At 41.4% G+C, this 22,092-nt stretch overlaps 1 protein-coding gene across 9 annotated transcripts in view; it reads left to right on the forward strand.

Moving 5' to 3' along the window:
* Nucleotides 1-22,092, forward strand: part of ENOX1 (ecto-NOX disulfide-thiol exchanger 1) — a 380,407-nt gene that overhangs the window by 295,878 nt on the left and 62,437 nt on the right. For all 9 annotated transcript variants that reach the window (XM_054206709.1, XM_054206718.1, XM_054206658.1 and 6 more), the window contains 2 exons: nucleotides 14,365-14,471; nucleotides 17,797-17,914. In XM_054206709.1, the coding sequence (XP_054062684.1) occupies nucleotides 14,365-14,471; nucleotides 17,797-17,914 (225 nt within the window). The remainder of the gene's footprint in view (nucleotides 1-14,364; nucleotides 14,472-17,796; nucleotides 17,915-22,092) is intronic.

The raw sequence follows: 22,092 nt of genomic DNA on the forward strand, positions 1-22,092 counted from the left end.
AGTACAATGCAGTTGCAATTTCTGAATCACACCCCTAATCTTTACGTTGAAAAATGAGCCCTAAAGGCTTTCTGCAGTATTTTTCTGGTGCCTCAGTGGTCACCCTTCAGAAGTTAGAGCTGAAGGCAGAAGCTTGGATGGAACTTCCCTGGGTTAGGAAAGCAGCCCCTGGAAGCTTCCTGCGTGTGGGAGATGAGGAGTTCAGCATCTCAGAAGATGAATTCACCCCAGGGCATATGTCCTTCTAATTTAAGGGCTTAGTTGCCTGAACTTAGGAAGAAAGATTTCGGGTCAAAGGCACTTGATTTCTGAGGTCGTATGTTCAGTGAGTTAAGTTTTAAAGACCAGCTAATTCCCTTGGTAATTTGCTAGGCAATGTCATCTTCCCTCTCAGCAACTAAAAGGCAGCGTGAGGAGCAGAGATGCAGGCGCCACGCATGGCCATGCTGTTCAATTCACACCAGGGCCTCCGTAGTTTAGTGTGCAACAGCCAGCGCTAACATTCGGAAATGCCTTCTTCAGCTGCATTAAAAAAAAAAATCCCCCATTGTCAGCAGGCTGAACTTTAGTTAAATCAGTCTAAATTAGCCCGTTTGTCACCAACTGTTGTAGAACATCTGTCACTTGGAAATAGAGATCCCTGTAGTTCCAGGTGGAAACTTGCAGCTCGGGCTATCTGATTTGTTCCTGTAGTGTGCTGAATGCTGAACTTACAAAAGCAGAAATAGATCTGGCTTCAGAACGTGAGTTTCAGAGTGCCACAGCGCAGCCATGCCTGGAAGAAGAGAGTTTTGGACAGGTCTGGCATAGGGGGACAAGGTCAGCACAAACACAGGCTCGGGGAAAGGTGTTACACTCTGTGGATTTTATAAGAACAAATTTTACGAGGTTTCCAGATGCTCCACAGTGGTTATTTTATAAACATCATAAACATTGGCCATTATTAGCATTAATGTGTCTTATTAAAATTCTCTGCAAACTTGCTACGAACAGATGGATGATGTTTTTGCATTACACGTGTACATGCCTAAGATTGCTAAACATGGAGACTGTGAAATGAGCTTCCCTTTTTCAAGCATTTTCCTGTATTTGAGTTGATCTGAGGAATGTTTTTCATGCGTCCTTTTCTATTGTTTTCCCACAACTCTATATAATCAGTTACAATATGTCACTTGCTTTATGAAGAAGAATTTGAAAATACTAGATATCCAAAGTAGGTGTGCGTGGCCTATTAAATTCTGCAGTGTGGCAAAGAAACCACTTCTGCTGTTCTGCAGTAAGGATCCAAAAGTCTAGTGTAATGCTGCAGCTGTGTGGCCATTTGACATAAATATTACAGTATTTTTAAAATACCATGTGGCGTTCCTCTGTCATGAACTCGGTCAGATGTCCAACCATTCTGGGCTTTCTTTGCAGTCAGCAGAGAAAAATAAGCATCTCCAGGGGATGAGTCATCAGACCAACCCCATGGTGCTCTTCCAATGAGATGAATCATCCCTTGGAGATGCCATTTTCTCTCTGCTGCCCGTAGAGGACTCGCAGGGGACCTAGCTCAGAACCAGATGTCCAACTTTTACATGCCTTGTTCAGAGCGGATTAATCCCACTTACTGTGTGTCGTCTTGATACAGAAGGACGTAGCATGAGGGAAGAACTTGGATTAAGCTAAAAATGCTGGCATTGTAGCAGTGAATATTATGGGGAGTGAAGAAGAAATACGTTAAGAAAATGGGCTTCAAGTGCACTCACCTGGAACACACACACTGTCTATGTGGGTCTCAGTATAAAATGCTTTCTTATTAATGAGGATTAATGTGGACAGAACATTTCAGCTTATGGCCCACCTACTGAAGAAGTACAGGTATTGAAATCCCTGCTACAAATTTTTGCCTGGAAGTATTTAGAAGATTACCAAGCGGATTACCCCTAAAAATTTGGGACAAGTGTTCAGCACGTGAATTAATTACCTGACCAAGGTACTTGTGCCAGGATAATCAGTGAAATAAAGTGTATTACTGCTGTCACACCACCAATTTACAGCCCCTGATTTAAGTTCTACAGGGAGTCTTAGCCTTGTTATCGTGCTTCTTCAGTTATTTAAGGGATAAAGAGAGGAAAATGTCCACTTCTTTCTTTGTTGTTGAATTACTTAGTTTCTCTAGATTTGAATCTGTGCTTAAAATATGGATTGTTTTCCAGGATTTTGGATAGTTCTGTCTTTGCGGTTTGACTTCTAAATTCTTCCACTTTGCTTCCACAGCACAGTTACGTGTGACACTGCTCCCTGGCTTTCCATGCATCTCTGTTTCATTTCCTCCCAAACGACCTTTTCAGCCTAAGGCTTATAGATGTTGATCCTCATGTTTAAGAAAAATGGAAGCCCTAGAGACATCTGCATCGGGCTGTTTTTTTTAGACTACACCAGAGCTGCAATTCTCTCCTCTGACTTTCTCCTCCATGCACTGTAAACATCGTCTGCCTCTTATTGAGGTTTCAGACTACTTAGTGCACTATCCCTTGACAGAATTTTCAAAAGTACCTGTAGATGAGTGAAGATCCAAAATCCCATAGTCAAAAATTAATTTGATATCTCAAGTCAGATGCACAAGGGGGTGGAAGTGTTCCAGTATGCAGGTAGATAGATGCACAGTGTGATTAACAGAAATGCCCCATGGCTGGGTACTGAGCAGCTAATGGCACTCATTTATTTTGTCATTTTTGTCAATTTTACTAATGGATGAATCTTCAAGGGGCTCAGGCACCAGGTCCCCATGAAGGTCTCTGCCGTGCCTGTAGGGGAAGAGTGGGAGGGTGGTTTTCATTGTGGCCAGATTACTTCCTCGTCATGTGGTGGCCTTCACTTTCACTCTCTTCTTGGCCTTCAGGGAATTTCAGTGCCTAGTGGTCAGGATGATCTTTCGGAAAGATATGTTTAAATACCCTGAATGCCAGTGGAGGAACTGAACCTGAGCCTCCCTCCTTCCAAGACTGCTCTAAATGGTGAGGTCTGAAAGTCAATGTTGACCTTCCTTGGGGTGTTTGACAGATGGCACCTGATCCAGAATGATGCCGGCTGGAGGGAAGTGTCTCCCTGCCTCCTGTAACATGGCACTGAACAGAGAGAACAGCTACATACATCTATGGCACATTCCCACTCAGGGCATGCGTATGCATAGTCCATCAGCTACTTAAGGCAGTGGCCTTATATGCATTCCGAAGCGTGAAGCCCTTCTCTTCTATGTTGTAGGAAGCCTGAGCTTTAACCCATCACAGTTGATAACAGATAATCACCAGGGTCTTAGAACTTGTGTAAAAGGCCTGAGTGTCAAAATGCGGGTCTGAAAGTGTGGATACATGCATGGTTCATCCTAGGGGGCAAGCTGGAGTATAAACCTGCAGAGTCACTTATTCCAGTGTAACTAATCACAGATGTGTCCTTACCTCCTGGTGGATGTGAGGTTGTTGGAAAGGGAAGGCAGTTCCCAGTGACCCTGAGATCCCTTCGTGCATTAGCTGGCATCAGGGAGAGGAGATGTGCTGCAGGTTCTCACCCTACCTCGGTAAGCAGTAATTAGCTCATTGACTCTCAGTGAGCAATTTTTGAAACAGAACACGGACCCCCTAAATCACTTAGATGTGTTTAAAGGTTGCCATCCTGAATTTCATTCACAGCGGCTAAGTGACAACACTACTGTTGGCTAATATTAGGCAAGCGAGTGGCAATCCAGCATAGCAATCCCCAGCATTCAGTATTTAGGGCCAGTAGGTTGCCCAGAGAAGCTGTGGATGCCCCATCCCTGGAAGTGTTCAAGGCCAGGCTGGATGGGGCTTTGAGCAGCCTGGTCTAGTGGGAGGTGTCCCTGCCCATGGCAGGGGGTTGGACCTAGATGATCTTTGAGGTCCCTTCCAACCCCAACCATTCTATGATTCTATATACTCTAGTAGGCGATCCTGATATTTCCAGGTGATCTCGTGGACAAGCTACATGCTGACACCTTTTTTTTTTTTCCATTTCAGCTACTAAATATCATACCATCATGCCAAGCAGTAAAGCAAAACAGTTACAAAGTTCAACGCAATTTATAAGTGACTTGATGTACTTCAGTAGTACTGCTGGGGTATTTGTAAATTGTAAAATAGGTTTTTCCCCTAACTTAAAAGAAAATGTTGGGATCTTTTTCTTGGTACAGTTCTAATTGTGGCTAGGGACTAAGACCTTGTAGGTTTTTGGCCACTTATGAAGTCTTAAAATACAAGGATTCATATGTGTGGGTAAAAGTGGCATTACTAAATCTTTCAAAGAAGTAAAGAGACATCATTTGAGTGAGTTCCTACTTTGCCTAGACAATTAGCTGACTCCTGAGAGGGTCAGAAAAAGCACTGCAATTTGCATTATGTCACTGGTGCACCTTTGCCACAAAAGCTATTTGTGGCAGAGGAAAAGCTATCTGTATGTGAGTGGTATCCCAGCTTTGCACGGAGCTGTGGTCAGAGCGCTACGCTGTGGTGCTCTGAATCTAACAGCTCCGGTGTAGGCGCACTACGGCACTATGCTGAAATGGGTGAGGAGGGAAGCAGGGAGGCACCCGGCGCAACTGGAGTATTAGGGACCATCTAAAGCAAGTACACAGCATCACCAGCCAGAATTTTATGAAAGCTCTACCTGCTTTGATTTTTTGAAAGTGATCTCAAGATCCATAGTCCAGTCCCAGTCATCATGTAGATACGCTTCCCATCTTGCTATCGAGAGAAACTACTTTTCACTCCACATCTCAATACACAGTGGGTGCCTGCCACTTCTTTCTGCTGCCAAAAAAAGCTTGTTTGCTTTCTTGTGCTCTTGCATCGCATGTAAAGGTGTACATGGAAGTAAAAACAAAGGACTTACTCATCTTTCAAGAAGTCCAGAAACCAAAGAAACCTGGAATTATGAGTTTGTGCTGTTTACCTGCTTAACTTGTTGCTAAGCATCCTTAGCCCTTTTATTTGTGACACATGATACGAGGCTAGATACACCTTTGAGCTGATTCAGTAGGGCTGTTATTAAGAAGAATCAAAGGTGTGGGGAGAAGACTGTGTGTCGTGTGCCCCTCCTTGGGAAGGTCAGGATTGTCACCTCGAGTTTTCTGTCCCTTCCCTTAGTGGTGTAGTAGAGTCCTCTGACTTTTTTTTAACATAGCTGGTAGGTGTCTGATATAAATTTCCCTCCTCCCCCACCCTCACCCAAAATAAATTGAAGTTAAATAATTCTGAAGGGAAATGCATTCTCAACAGACTGAATAAAATTCTCCTCTCTTCTGGTTTGTTCATTTTCATTCTCTGATCTCTCTGGGTATGATTTAATCTGTTTTAACATTATCAGTGCCTTCACAGATAGAATCTGAATTTTTAATTTAAAAAAAAAAAAAGAAGAAAAAACTGTTAAAAGTCCTTTTTGAGCTTTCTTCAAAAAAGGATTGGGTTCAGTTTTGGTTTTCTTATTACAGGTTCACTTCAAAAGTTGCTCTCTTGCTTTAGAAAAGGTAGAATTCACGTTGATGTGAAGGTGATTACTAAAATCACCATCTTATCTGATTTAAATTCTGTACTGCAGTCCTTTTTCCCAAAAATCCTTCCACTTTTTAGTATATTCTCTTAATACTAAAAATGAAGTCAATTTCATTACAGGTATTGAAAGCATGCTGGTTAAAATTCTCATAGCAGTCAGAGTTTTTATGTACATTCATGCTTTCCAAGTATTCTTTCAATTGCTCTGCATTAATAACAACTTTTAAAAGGATTTTCCTGCTCTTTAATTGTCCAGTCTTACAGTCTTTCTTTCATTTGCCAGTGACTAATTCAAAAATAGGAGCTTACTTTATGTGCAATTTTTAGGTCATCATTAAGCTCTTTGTGAAAGAGATTGAGTCATATAATGTGTTTTTACAGGGCAGCCCAGGTCTCAGTTGGTGTCATAGAATGCCACTATAATACAAATAAAAACATTAATCATTCACATCATTAGTTGCCACTATTACTTTCTACCTTGATGTATTTCTAAAAAAAAAAAAAAAAAAATCGAATACAAAATAACCTCCACAATCCATCCAGTCCCTTTTGATTAGCTCATTCAGTCGGTGTGCTCTTTGCTTGCTTCCGTACTGATAATTTGGCCAGTAAAGCTCAGCTGGGTATCTCTGTTCTTTTTTACTTGTCCTCCCATTCTCCATCTCATGTACACACGTTCTCAAAAGCATTTCTATCCGGGATGCTGCGGCAATGGCAGAGAATAGAGATGAAAGACTCCATTTCGATTTTACCTTGCATTCTTATAATTCCTCCCCACTTTCTGGCAGTATAACCCTTTGTGGTTGCAGCCTGTAGTGTTTCAGATAGCTTATTCCTTTGTGTTTCATTTTCTTTGAATTTCTTCGTTCCTTCCATTGTCTGTAGCCTTCACTACACCTAAAGTCAATAGGAATCTTGGTATCGATTTAAGCGTGGCCAGAATTTCAACAGAAGCTCTTCCTCTGTTATTTTTAAGACTTTTTTTTTTTTTTTTTTTAATGCAGGCCATTAAATATGCATGGTGTTTTATAGCAAAATAAAAGCACTGCCTCACAAGAGACTTTATTCTAAGGCCCCGTTTTGACAACTCCTGCCACTTGCCTGGATCCTGCAGGATCTCCTAGATGATGAAGGAAAGTTCAAAACAAAGTAGCATGTCCTCGAATCCCATGGAAATCTGTGCTTGATTTTGAGCTGTTTTGCTGAGTAGGGATGGAGGTAAGGGCCTGATGCTCCTCAGAACTGTAAATGTTGTATGGAAATGAACAATAAGGGATGAGAGTAAGGCATTTAAGCGAGGGAGGAAAGATGGGAGGTTTCACCCAAAAGCTTTTCTGATTTGGCTGTGCACACATATCATGTGGCTTGCACATCTGAAACTGTTCAGGCTGCTTCTAAGTGAAGGAATAAACCTTGTAAATATGAATGTGAATAACCCTATGCAACTCTGACTGGTGGAAATACTTACTGCCTTCAGTAGGCACTAGTCTTGCTTCATGTCAAATCACTGGATTCATCCCAAATGATGTAGTTCGTGATGATGACAGAGATAACATGGGGGCAGGAGAAGAGTTTTGGAAAGGGATAGACTATGTGGGAGGGAAAGGTGGACACAGAAGGAGGGACCAAAAATACAGAAGTAAGACTGGAGGCAGTAAACAAAGAAAGGAGGAGACAAGTCATGGCAGGCAGGGGAACATAAGGTACGGCAACAAATGGAGAAGTGAATGTTCTGACATAAGATGTGTGACACGATTTTTTTGTTTGACTACCAGAAGAGGCTATGGCTGTTGAAGCCTCCTCATCCACCTCTCTATTCTTTTTCTTCAGCAAAAGAAACCATATTATGCCCGAAAAAAATACAGCCCTCTTGATCTCTTAGGAACATTCTAATCTGCAAGATCCCTGGACAATTATTACTTAGAAAGAGTCCCTTCACTGCACGGGACCTGAACCAGAGCTCAGTCACATTTATGATGTTTCTTCATCTCAGAGTTCCCTTGGAGTTCTTCTTTTGGACAGGCTTACAAAAATAGTTGTTCCTACTTTTGCTATTTTTAAATCTGAGAGCTGAAAAAAAGGTCCGCCTAACCATAAAAACCAACGAGAACAGCTAATTAAATGCAGCATGCTGGGGATGGCTTATAATCTTGTCAAGCTGATGAAGAAAGCAGCATTCACTTAGTCTGTCTTTGAGTTTGTAGTGGGGTGAGGGAGTTGCGTGGGGGATTTTTAAGGTTTGTTTCTGGATGTCAGCACAAGGTCCATAAAGCCTGTTCTGTAATATAAGAAGGTGGCATTGAAAGAGCAGGTACTGTACAGTTGTACCTGCCCCACTGCGTTGCGCTGGCCTGATGTCAGGTTCCTGTTTGTTGAGAAATGACATGGAGCTGAAGTGGTCTTGTTGAGTTCAAGTGATTTATCACATGGCACAGCGCCAGCACTTGCTGTTACACCAAGCTGTCAGTTTCTTTGTTGTAAATTAAACCACGTTTCACAACCTCAAAGATTTTCAAAGCTTGTTTTGTAGACAGATTTTCTAGCAATACCTTGCAGGACAAACTGGGCTCTCTTTAATCCCAGTGTATTTTTTTTTTTTTCCAAAGTTTAACAAGGAGTGTCCTTCCATTTCTAGAACTATGAATTGTTGTTACACATGCCTCAGACAAGTTACTGTGCAGGTTTCAGTATAAATCCTGAAAGAGTGTTGTTTTCAGTGTCCTCATAATGCTCCGTCTTTCACTCTTCCTCACTGAGTGTCTAAGCTGAAAGAAGAAGAAAGGAAAACAACAGCTGCTGACGCTGAGGTTCGATGTTTTTGCAAGACAAGGGATTGTGATTTGTGCTGTGATATAAGTATTTTTTTTCCTTCTTCGTCTATGTGGAAGAATCTGCCTATTGTGTTGTCAAAAAATATTACTTCCTGAGTCATCAACATTCACTCAGCCTCTTAATAACCCCCACAAGCATGTTGACGAGGACCAGTCTGAGTCAGGTGGCAGAGGAAGGGGAACGAACCATCAGCCCAGACAAACCTCCTCTTGGTTGCAAATACTGTAGGCCAAATCGAAGGAAATGTAGAAATAATATAGTGTAGTTTAGAGATAGGACACTTAGACTCGTTTCTCATTCTTTCTAGTATTCAAGTAGGTGGGACAGGGTAGACACAGGAGGAGAACATCCTTCTTCCTCTGGTTAGCCTTGTAATGGCAACACCAAGACCCCTGCATCAGGACAAGCGCTGAAAAGGCAAGGCTGCCAGTAAAAGATGACCCAGCTGCCTCTCTCTATAAGAGTAAATTAAGCTGATCTTGGGCAGGCTTGTCCTTACTGTTCAGCCATAAGAAATTTGTTGCTCTGGGACAGATAGCATTTTCCCACAGAACGTGGGTACGGCTTAGGGTTTGGTGCAGGCCAAGTAGTTTCTCCGAAAGCATCTTTTTGGGGAGAGAGAAGGGTTGCGGCTGCAGGGACTGTCAGCATGTTGTGCCAGTTGGTTTCAGGGGACGAGAATGGTCCCTGTCTGGTTTTGATTGCGAGTACAGATGTAGTTGTTGGCAGTAGGGCAACAGCTGAGGAATGGCAGCCTTGCAAGCTGACTTCCCACACAGCAAAATGATTTGGGAAATAAATCACTGGAGGCACCGTTCTCTCGGTCTGTCCAAAAAAGGTGCAATTTGGGGATATAATAGAGAAGCCCTGTGGTTTTCTCCTTTATCATGCCGTGTCTTACGACTATGTCTTAAGGAACCTACAGCCACCCAGACAGCAAGGAGGCCAAACAGTAGCCTCCTCTTCTCTGACGGAGCTGCAGCCACGATTCACCTTCTTTTTGACACCCATGGATTTTTTCTGGGGTTTTTTGTTGTTGTTGTTTTGATTTAAGAAAAGACCACAACAAAGAAACAGAAAAATCCCACAAAGCCAAAACCAAAATAAAACAAGGATGCTGTTTATTTGTGGCAGATGAGTCATTTTACTCAGCTGTCAAAATCTGTGTCTTCAATATATAAATCTATAATGGCATTTGCTTTCATATCCAGCTGATGACCAGCGGTACGCTTTGCTTTAGGACTCATCCCTTGCATTATCTGCAGTCTTCTCCGGGGTGATATTTCCAACTTTTTTGTTTTCCTCCTTTGCCAGTCAATGGCAATCGCATCTGTTGCTCCCCTCTGTGGCAGGTGAATCGGGTAACAGGGAGGGGCTGCAGCTGTAAATGTGTGAAAGGCAAATTCTTTTATGAAAGTAAACAGTATGATAACAAAAAGACTGAGGATTTGGCCCAGATTAATTACAAAAAAAAAAATCTTCTTTTCATTACTCTGCAATCTGTCTACTGTTTCTCTTATCAATGTCACATGTCATTCGCCTACGTGCAATTTTAGCCTTGGACTTAATGCTAAGATGTATTCAGTACGGCACCAAATGCCTTTCAGGACTGTTGCCAAAAAAATTCTTTTTCCTATCCAAAACTGACCTGGAGACTCTTAATTCATTCACTTACAGCATCCAGCCTTGACTACTGTAATTCCTTGGTTTGCTGGGCTTGGAGCCAAATTGACTGGCAGACTCCAGCTTAGTCAGAATTCAGCAACAAGGCTTCTGACCCAAACCACGCCAGCTCTGTATCCTCCCTGCACCGTGAATCTATATTTGAAAAGCATGTTATACATTTACCGTAACAGTTTCCTTTACACTGTAATTTTATGGGTGGAATTTTTCTTTTACCCTGCATGTCAACTGCCGCACTCTTAGAGAATTTTTCTGAGCTAAATTGCCATATACTCTACTCTTGCACTTACAGTAATTTAGTGTAAAGCCCTTTTCATCCTGTACCACTAATTGGTGGAATTTGGAGTGAAATTCTACATGAAATCTGCTTATTTTATCTGCCAGCGGAGACTTATGTTTTTCTTTTGACACGTTGTGTTTCGGTCTCTATTTTCTTTTTTATTATAAAGCATTATAAAGCATTTGGTTGCTGATGCTCTTTCTTATTGCGTACAAGAAATTAAAAATAATCACGTATGCATGGCAGCGGATAACACAATAAGTGAAGGAAAAATTGAGTACTTCTTGTCTCCTGAACCCGAGGAGAAACTTCAGCCTTCACTGAATCATGTATTTAAAATAGCCTGCTTGATAAATGTAATGGAGGGTAAAAGTGTTCTCTCTACCTCTTAATCTACAGATGAGACTATGGGTCTCGTTTATTTCTGTTCTTCTCTGTTAGTATCATTTTCAAATATCCTGTGTCAAATATTCTCTTGCCCGGGAGATAATTCTAGTTTTCCCTTTAATCCAATCTTGCATGCAACTTCTGCAGGCATCGTTTAAGGGGTTTTTGTTGTTGTTGTTGTTGTTTTTCCTGGCTTTTCGGGTAGTTTTTACATTTATACGTGATAACAATACCCTATTCTGGTAGCATCTTTTATGGCAACAGGAACTGCGGTTTAAACTTTCATTTGATATGCTTACCATGATCTGGCACCCCTGATAAAGTGTGTTGTAGTTACACTGCATTTGTTAAACATTGACACTTGCATATCACTCTAGGCTTAGTTGTTTGGGTCTTTTCAGTTATTTATAACTCAGCAGAAAAACAATTAGATAATAATCCTTTGTCTGAAACATGCCACATAAATTACCAGCCGCAGAATAAGTTGTTAGGAAAGATGCAGTTATTTACATCCTGTAAGTTATATTGATAGGAAAAACAAGGACGTCGTTATGGACCCTTCCAGAGCAATGCGGCTTTTTAAACCCTAATTTAGTAAGGAAACAGCTTTGCATATGGTCAATGAAAATTTGATATAACATGGAACGTACCAACAGATGTTTGACAATGAATATTTCATGTTACTTAATAATTCTACTTACCAGTCACAGTTGACAGTACAGTGCATCGCAGAGTTCAAGGTGCCTCAGAGAGATAGGTATGATCTGTTATTTCATTTTGGAAATTTCTTTCCGGAATTCAGGAAATAGTCTGAAAACCGTGGTCAGCAGCAAGACTGGGAACAACTGCTTCGCTCAGATCCTGCAGATATCAGCCCCAAATCTGGAGCTTCTCCTTCTCTTTGGCCACATCTTACTCAGACATGGCAGAAAAGTGAGTTAACTGGAGAGTTTCTCAGCTAATATAAACTTCCCCGGCTTCCCCTTAGGGATGAGTCTACCATCCTTATGGACTGTGTGCTGCTGGATCACTCACCCATACAAATTTGGTCCTGGGTACATTATATCTTGTCTTCCAGCTACCCAGAGCACAAGCCAGCTTCAGGCTTCTTCTAACCCACGAACAAATGTGAACCGGCAGAACGGGTTTATATTGGATTGCCGTCTCATAACATGTGAATGCAGGATTTTGATGCAGTACAAAGAGATGTGAAGCCACTTTCCCATACTGTCAAACCATGGCCTTGGCTGCTCTTTAGCTCTAGTGTAATGCTTGGAGACCTTTTAGGTTGGGTGTTACCAGTGGGTATTTGAAACACTTCGTAGCCTAGATTGTTGTGTATATTAAAATTGCTGTATGTACATTCTTTGAATACAGAGTAGGGGGATTTGGTCTTTGATATGTACTAATTTCATATTCTCCTCTACATTTCCCTTTTTTTTTAATTATCCCTAGCTGCCTATTGTGAAAAGTTTCTTTAAATGCCTTGATTTTTAGCATCTAGTACTCATAGTACCATACCTCCTTTAGTTTTTTTAATTCCTTAGGTAAGTGAAGGAGATCCTTTTCCTGCTCACTTCGTCTAGTGCAGTCATGCAAGAAAAGCTCTTTGACACCTTCCTAGCTTGTGTTTCCATTGAGGAGACTTTCTGAAATGATCAGATAATGACTTCTGACAAATCTTAGCACCTGTTCACAGAATGGAAATTAAACACTTTAAAGTTCAAATGTTTTTCAAAATTCGGATGATCTTATTAATACCTATTAGTGGAAAATGGCCAACCAGCTCTTCCTCATATCTTTGTGAATCTTTTCTACTTGAATTTCCACTTGCAAACTAAAAACAGATTGTTAATTAAGCAAGGTTTTCTGAGCACCTGGGTCATCAACACGACGACAGTAATTAAATTCTAGCCTCAGTTTCTATACACATAATAATGGAGTGCTTTAGCATTTTCATTCTTTTCAAATTAATTGAATAAATATACACAGCATATCTTCCTTGATAGATCTACCCTTTGCTCCAAGCAAGTTCTAATAGGCTGAAATTATGACATCTGCTATTAAAACTTGAATGGATCGCAAATGCATCGGATCATCCCAGTCATTTTTGAGGCCCCTTCTTTGGTAGAAATTACGTATAAGTATTAATTTTAAAAGACTACATTTATTTCCTAGGGCTTTAGAAGTTAATTAACGAGCCCTGACGATTGCAAAGAAAAACTTCCATATGTGATTCAAAATGTTGCAATCGTCCTGAATCTGAAAGCAGCCTGCAACAGTGGTAAAAAAAGAGAGTAGAAGAAATATGCTCCTATTCAAGCAAGTAGAGTTAACTTTCAGATCTCCAGGTGAAAGATACATAACTGACTTACCAGGTGGGCTTGCCGTTTTAGGAAAGATAGGTTGTTATGTATAATGAGATCCTCCGCATCTGTTACTTGAGTGGAGGAGGAGAGCAGCCATCGATGGACTCGACAAGAGACCAGATCAGAGGGCATAACGGCACTCCTGCCACCATTTCTCAGTGAAAGAGGTGGGAGGGAGGCGCTGCAAGCGGCAGTTTTACAGAGCAGTGGGCATCATTTCAGCTCTGGAAACTAAAGAGATAGATAGATAGCCAAGAACATTGCAAAGAGTTGAAGCATTTTTCAGTTTGAATTCATAGGGCAGCCCGGCTGCTCTGTCAGGAGCACAGCCCAGGTCTTTTGTAGAAAATCTGAATTTCTTGGTGGTCTTGCAATTAATGAGGATTAAAGCAACTTACATCTTGTTCAAATCATTTCTAGGTAGATCACTGTTGTGGAAGGACAATGTTGCTTGTAACTGATGCGAAGAGAAAGAAAAGAGTGTTGGGATAAAAGTTTTTGATTTAGGATGAGCAAGTAGCTAAAAACGTAAGGATTTCAATTGTCCTAGGTAATTGACCTAAATATTGATGTCTAGCTTCAGAACAGATTTGTTAGAGTTGAACGAGGGAAGCCCATTTCACATCTCTTCGTCATCTTATATGCGCAAAAATGCAACTGTTCATGTACATAAACATATATAGGCCATGGACACAGGACAGAATGACCTACCACAGGTGAGCCCGTTTATATTAAATACAAGAGAAGCAGCAGCTGCAGCTACACAATGCAGCACTGAAGTATGGTTCAGCCCTTCCCGTCTGCTGACAAATTCCCGCTATCAGACAGTCACCCTTCGAAGCAGAGCCTGCTTGTCTTTCACGCTTTCATTTGTCCAGCCTGCTCATCTGTAGGCAGCTGCCGCAGGGGAACACATGTCAGGTTTATGCCTTGAGTGTCATTTGTGTAGTCGCACACCTGTAGCCACACACGCAAAGGCACGTGGCTGCGCAGAGACCTAGAGCAGACATCATGGGGAAGCGGCTGCATGCGTGTTTTTTGGTACATAGTTATGAGTTGTGTAGACTAAAGTTATGGAGACAGACTTGAAGGGAGACATCTCCAACATTGATAAAATGTAAGTACAAAAGACACATCATTGGATGGATATTGATGATGTTGTTTCAGTAATGACATCATCCATAGACTCCTAGTGTCTTTGCTTTGCTTCTCTATAGTGATCACAACATAAATTGCTTGTCTTGTTTGACTTCCTTGTTCACCAAAGTTGAGCAGATTGTCGCCGTTTTCAACGCTTCTACCAGACAAAAAGCTTGGGACCATTTCTCGAAAGCCCAGCGAAAGAACATAGACATTTGGCGAAAGCATTCTGAGGTTGGTGATTTTATTATTACTTTCTATCCATCATCTCACAGCTGGATTGACCCAGAACGAGTGTGATTGTAGCTGGACATAGTGTATTCAGCAATATTCACGGCTATCATTTTAGCTGTTAATCAACTGGCCGTTATACAGTCTCATCTACAGTATGAATTGCTCCCATTGCTCTCATTATGATAATAGTCATTAAATAACACTAAGACAGAGAGCAATGTGTTTTTATTTTTCGTGCAAAATTTGGGAAATCATTGGAGGATTATGTTTACTATCTAAAATAATGAACTGAAGTAGTGAAATTGGGAGCAATATTTTCAACTAAGGATAGAATTAAGAATTATTTCTGAAAAATATCTTTTTAGGAGTCACCGTGATCTGTTTTTAAAAGAAGCATTCTGTAGCGCAGATTTCTTTTTTTTCTTGTTGTGCCATCATATGGTCATTGTAAGATGACTTTGCCTGAAAACAAAATAAAGAATTTCTTTCCTAAGTAATGACTGAAGCATATTAAGTCCAGAATTATGACATACTCCTTCCCATTTGTTTTATGTCTACCTTTAAAGAAGCAGATACATCACTTGTGTTGATTCTAGGTATTATGCTTGCACAGAAACCAGTGTAAATGTAATCATACTACCACACAGAGTTAGCGATGTGGGACCATGCATGTGTGACTGTCATACGCACGAGCAGAGGAAAGGGGATTCTAATTCCCCTCGCTGCGAGCGGCAGCAAAGTAAGCGATAGACCTCATCCTGTGTTTTGGTCATCCAGCTTTCGTTTTTAATTCAGTATATACGCTATGAGCCTCTATTTTAAAAAGTAAGTACCGCTGTCTTTGTTTTCTTTCTTTCTTCTTCCCTTTTTTTTTTTTTTCTCAATATGAGCAACTTACATACACTTGGGTTACCTTCATGTAGTACAGTATGTTGATTGTTAGTATCACAGTCCTCTAAATGATTTTTCTGTCTCAGAATAAAAACTTTAGAAGGTAAGGTGCACTTATTTAATTATTTTGTAGTACACTTGTAAAATAAGTGTTGTACACTTAGTTTGAGAAACACTAAAGTGCTGTGATATAAATCATTTGGATAACATTTTAAGTGCCCATTAACTAATGCTAAATTACAGTTGAATACCAATGGCACTAAATGTAACATCCACATGAATACCAAATGAATTCTTTATTATCAGTGCTCTTCTGGTGAATATCAAATGACTTCACAATAATGGGACACTTAAAATAAAATGTTGGCATAATTTATTGGTACAAACTGTATTTTGCATTTTGTTCACAAATATTTCATATAAGTAGTGAATAAAGCCTTTGTTCAGTTGAAAGTTGGGAAGTTGGGGACCGATGTTTGTCTTATCTTTTAGAGAAGTATGAAAATATGATTCGCTAGTAGCTTATTTCAATAATATTAAGACCATCCCTTCTTAAACTAACTTTCTGTAAAGGGATGTGGTATGTCATTCATTTCCTGGCTTCTAAATCTTTAATGAACTGAAATGTGTGAGAGTTGGACTTTCCAGAAATGTTAATTCACTAGTCGCTTTTTCAAATACTCACCTTTTTTTTTTTTTTCCTAAGAAGAGGACAACAAAAACAATTCAAAAACATGCGAAGGCTCTCGCTGAACCAATATATTTCAGAAATGCCATTTTTTCAGATGTGAAATATGATGGAAATGTACCAAATGGCATCTTTGATTTAAATCATATTTTTTAACTGGGACATTATTTGCTAATTTGTTTAATTACCTGATCGCTTTCCCTTTATTTCTGAATTTAAGAAAGCTTTGCCAGATCCCAAGCCCAAAGCAAACACTCATACACAACAGACGTACTCCAGGAAGATTATTGGCTTTACTGATAATATAAACATTGATGCATCAAGGACATTTATTCCCTAAAGAGAGAGTAAATGTAAGCGAATATCTGCTCATGTATGCACTATACTTCCCCAGAAAAAAAGTGCAGGTGGCCTTTGCCAATAAGGAATTCAGAAATGGATTGCTAATTTCTTCCAGGGGTGTCACTGATCGCATGAGACACTGGTTGACAATTTACCTTTTTAATCACTTTTTTTTTTTTTTTTTTAAATTTGAAATTATCCTCATGTAAAACACCCCCTAATTAGCCTCCTTGCCTTTCCTGGGATTAATGGACACATAGACATTTGTCAGAGTGTTTGAGATCTGCCGATGAACCAAGGGTACAGCTCGAGGGAAACGCCTTCCCTTTTTTTCCACCCAGTCCCTCTCTGACAGCTTATTGTTAATTGCACGGAGCAGCGCTCGGACGCCTCAATGCTGTCTCCTCCTTCCACGCGCCTCTTCCTTGTTTCGAAGATTTCAAACCACCTCGGTGGGAATTAGGCTCTTTGTCGACAGAAAAATTAGCTGTCTGCGCGCTGAAAAGGCCTACACTAATCACGGCGCAGCATCCCTGTGTTACACCTGACAGGATTATTAGGACAAAATAGAGTCCTCTCAATCTTCTCAGGGCTGCCGTTGAAAAGCCAGCCACTACGCCCGCGCCGGCTTTTCTACCCAGAACAAAGACCGTCTAGACTCCCACGGAGCCCGTCTGCCTGCTCATCGTTTACCCAGTGACACGTCCAGGGGCTCCCTGCCTGCCTGCCCTCGCAGGAAGAGACCGGGCTGTCCAGGCCAGCGCTTGTTTTGGGTCGAGATGCAGAGATTTTTCAGGGCAGCGTTATTGGGCCGGGTGTTTTAAATCCCAGGTGATCCGTGCATAGGGACAGAGGGTGAGATTCCTTTGCCTGGCATTCGACACCTACAATATAGAGCGCTCCATCCGCACTGGCTGCTCCCGGCTCCCTTTGCCATCAGCAGGGAGAACTAGACACTTCTAGGGTATAGTTAACGTGACTTTGTTTAATGGAGACACCTGCACTTGGCCGGATGAATCCTACCCCAAGTGGCAGAGAGAAGCCGGAATTATCTATCTCTTAAGCAGGCTGACAGTCCCTTTATCAGTCTGCTTTATACCCAACTTTAAGCATTATCCCTGCTGTTAAAGCATTCTGCTGTGCTTAGTAGAACTCAAGATCACTCGACGTGGAGACTCACTTTCTCTCTTGTTTTCCCTGAGTTGTTACCTTTTACAAACTCCGGACTTTCACAGGAAGAATTCCCTGTGCTACTGTTCTTATAAATATTCATATACAAATAAATATGATTACAATGATAAATGGTGGATAATTAAAATCAGAGCAGTATTAAAAACAGGTACTAAATAATACATAATGACTTTATGGGAGTTAATACTGATCAAAGGTCATTTTGGGTTTTAGGAGCTCCGAAATGCTCACAGTGAACAGCTCATGGGAATCCGCCGGGAAGAGGAGATGGAAATGTCCGATGATGACAGTGGTGACAATCCCAGTAAAAAGCTGAGAGTAGATGATTCAGGTAAAGCCAAATCCCTCTATAATGTCAAGTATATGCAACTGTTGTTTTTTTAAAAGGCAACAAAAACTTACATATGAGATGACGTATGAGAAGTGACATATTAATAGCTGATTATATAAAACAGTGTCTTATTTTAAACCCTCATAAATTAGTTATTTGAATGATGCGAGCTGTCTCTAGGAGGTGTCTGGCACCTGCTATGATCTATAACAATGAAAATTCTCCAGTTCTGCCCTCAGCTGGAAGCATGATGTTTCTTTAGCTCGCTCTCTGCGGTCTTGCATAACAGTATTTCATTCCATGGTTGCAACAATTGTCGGATTTACGAAAGCAGTTGAAGTTATGTTTCAGTCACCGAAGTCTTACCTTTCTTTTCAACAAATACAAAATAATGTATAAGCTCCCTAACAAATACGCTGGACCATTTTAACTGTGCGTTTTGTGGAATTAACTTTTAAGGGTACATATTTCACTATGTGGTACTGCACACTGCATTAATTCGACTCCTGTTAGGTGGCTATCATGAAAGAAAGAACAAGGGTGCTCGTAATAAGTGGAAAGAAAAGCAACTTTTTCAGCCTTCTGCAAATGCTCTGCTATCCAGGGTGGACACTCCAAGAGGTAGCTCAGAAGCTGCCTGAATTACTGACTGGCAACATGATCTGGATGGATGGTTTGCTTGATTTCTTGACATTGGCTGATAAAGTTGTGAGTAGCTAACGAGAGTTTGACTGTTTAGACACTCCAGAAGGAAAATTTACAGAAGCTGTAGCCAAAGCATGACTGGGAACTGGCAGCCAGCAGTGAGCTCTAAGGAAGGTAAAGGAGGAGGGAGTAATATGGAAAGAAACTGAGAGTCTGATGATAAGGATAATTTTGATCTAGGCCTTTCATACAGGTACCATATTAAGAAGGGAAAGAATTCCATCCATTCAAGGGTTTCACGTCCTTGTATTCCTGCACAAAAGCGTGGATTCAAGCTCACACAGAGAAGAGCTCTTTGGCTCCTCCTGTGTGAGGATGCTGTGTGAGGTCGAGTGACTCCAGAAGTAAAGATCGAAGGAAGGAGTGTCATTCTAGCAAAGAAATTTTTACTACAGCATCTCTCTTCAGGGGAAATTTAATGGTTTTTTTCCTAGGAAGGAAAAAGAAATGATAAAACCTGTAAAGGGCAGCCTTAATTTTTGCTTGGCTAATTGCGTGGGTTTGAATTTTCTAGACACTATTAGCGAATGTTTGGAGCTGAGACAGTGGGTCTCTGCAGACAAAGCACTGCTAGCAATCAGAGATTTTTATGAATGTCTAATCATTTTACCTTAACTGTGTCCACTCTTATGGGGGGAAGTCATTAGAATTAACAACAGGAAGGTAGAGCCAGAAATACCCACAGTCTGCACTCCAAAAGAGGAATAACGATGTTTTGAAATGTCATACTCATCAATTCAGATAGGTTTACGTACGCGTGCTTAGGGCAGAGCTATGCAGGTCATTCTTTTTGTAACATCCCAATTCTTCCATGAAAAGCGACATTTCTGTCAAGTGTTTTGATATCTGAGATTTCTACAGCGTTTCATCCCAAACAACTTCAATTTATTGATCGAGAGCTGGCTGAGTGACAGAACTCAGAGGGTTGTGATCAGCGGCACAGAGTCCAGTTGGAGGCCTGTAACGAGTGGTGTCCCTCAGGGGTCAATACTTGGACCAATTTTGTTCAATATATTCATTAATGACCTAGATGAGGGGACAGAGTGTATCCTCAGCAAGTTTGCTGATGATACCAAGCTGGGAGGGGTGGCCGACACTCCGGAGGGCCGTGCTGCCATCCAGCGTGACCTGGACAGGCTGGAGAGCTGGGCAGAGAAGAACCTAATGAGGTTCAACAAAAGCAAGTGTAGGGTCCTGCACCTGGGAAGGAAGAATGCCAAACACCAGTATAGGTTAGGGGCGGACATGCTGGGAAGCAGCTCTGAGGAGAAGGACCTGGGGGTCCTGGTAGACAGCAAATTATCCATGAGCCAGCAGTGTGCCCTTGTCGCCAAGAAGGCCAATGGCATCCTGGGCTGCATAGGGAAGACTGTGGCCAGTAGGTCGAGGGAGGTCATTCTCCCCCTCTACTCTGCACTGGTGAGGCCACAACTGGAGTATTGTGTCCAGTTTTGGGCTCCCCAGTTCAAGAGGGACAGGGAACTACTGGAGCGAGTCCAGCGAAGGGCAACCAAGATGATTGTGGGACTGGAGCACCTCCCTTATGAGGAAAGGCTGAAAGAGCTGGGACTCTTTAGCCTGGAGAAGAGAAGGTTGAGGGGGGACCTGATTAATGTTTACAAGTACCTAAAGGGTGGGTTTAAGGAGGACGGAGCCAGGCTCTTTTCAATGGTTCCCAGCGACAGGACAAGGGGCAATGGGCACAAGCTAGAACATAGGAAGTTCCGTTCAAATACACGGAAAAACTTCTTTACAGTGAGGGTGACAGAGCACTGGAACAGGCTGCCCAGGCAGGTGGTGGAGTCCCCTTCTCTGGAGATTTTCAAGACCCGCCTGGATGCAGCCCTGAGGGATGTGCTTTAGGCAATCCTGCTCTAGCAGGGGAGTTGGACTAGACGATCTCTAGAGGTCCCTTCCAACTCTGAAGATTCCGTGATTCCGTGATTCCGTGATTTCTGTTGTTATAATGTGGGCACTTGAGTCCCCTCAGTGATAACAGTGGCAAACCCCGTACTGTGTTGCATACTAAATCAAAATTTAGCGCTATGAATCCACTTGAGTACTTGTCCTTCATTGTCCATTGTACCGTTCATCATACTTTTGATCTTAGTGGATCCAGCCTGCTGCATGCGAGTGTCAACCAGTTCTAAAATTAATTTTATAGATTTCTTCTTGCAACATTACACTCTCAGCTAAAGCAAGTGCATTTGATTCTTCTGTCTTTGACAATAGAGGGAACTTGGAGTTAAATCCAAAAAGTTATTGGGTATAAAACATTGGTAAGTGAAAAGAAAGTGAGAGAAGGACATTTATTTTTTCATTTTTAGGTACAGAGAAATGATTCTTCCTTCCTCCTTTTAGCACTTTTTAAAATTACTATTTGTGTTAGCCGCCTTCTCTGTCTCTTTTTTTCTTTCTTTTTGGGTATGTCGTTCCAGAACCACCTCTTTATCTCGCTGGAGTGTCTATTTGTATTCACAGTAACCTCTCTTCTACAAAGAATGTCTTTTAAAGAATCTTTTATCACAAAGAAACAATTCTGCACAGTAAGACAACATTGGCACTTACTTTATTTTTAACCCCTTTTCTTCAAATGTTTGTCTAAATGTTTAACCATGGGAAGGGCAAGGCTTGAATTACACAAAGAAGACGTTGTGTCTCTTCAATTCAAGGACAGCATGCACACATAAAGGCTTAAAAGTCTAAATCTGAAAGCGGCTGAAGCAACGAGACGTGATGAATTGGTTTGGATAGTTCCAGAGTTCTGGACTGCCTCTCCTGCCATCCCAACAATTTTATTAAGCACGTTATTTTTCAGCCTTCCCTACTCGATAGTGGGAACAACAGTCCTGGGAAGTTACATTCCCCAAGGCTACAAGTGACAGAGATTCCCCTGGCTTCCAACACCTGTATCAGGTCTTTTTTCACTAGTTCACCTAGTTAAATAACCCCTAGTACAAGAAGGCTCAATTAATTCAACAATTTAGAATGGGTCCTAAGACCTCATTCAGTCTTGGTAAAGTATGGTGCTGAGCGTGTCACGTTTCCTCACAACTAGACTGGTTAGAACGAAAACTCTACTGTAGAATATCTGAAAAGAAACCTATTCGTCACCCTGAAAAACAGAGGGTGGATTCCAGCCACAACATTTTAAAACACGTTGCAACACTAAGCCCTGAGGCTGTACAAAAGGACTTTGGTGCCTGAATGCTTATCCAGACTTGCTGGACTTGAGGTTTCAGAGGAACGTTGCATTTTGCTGAGGACCTTGTACGCAATAAGTTCTGGGGATTTGGGGTAGATGATGAAAAAGCTGTTAGTAAGAATGGTTGCTTGTTTTCTTCAAGTTGTACTAGATACTAAGTCATGCAAGAGATCAAGTCATGGTGTGTATTAGAAATCTACTAATAGCTGTTTGTTTGTGAAGATATGGGCTTGCTCCTTGTGAAAATACAGAAGAGCTCCAGGGGAAC

The sequence above is a fragment of the Rissa tridactyla genome, chromosome 1 (genome assembly GCF_028500815.1).
Source record: "Rissa tridactyla isolate bRisTri1 chromosome 1, bRisTri1.patW.cur.20221130, whole genome shotgun sequence".
NCBI lineage: Eukaryota > Metazoa > Chordata > Aves > Charadriiformes > Laridae > Rissa > Rissa tridactyla.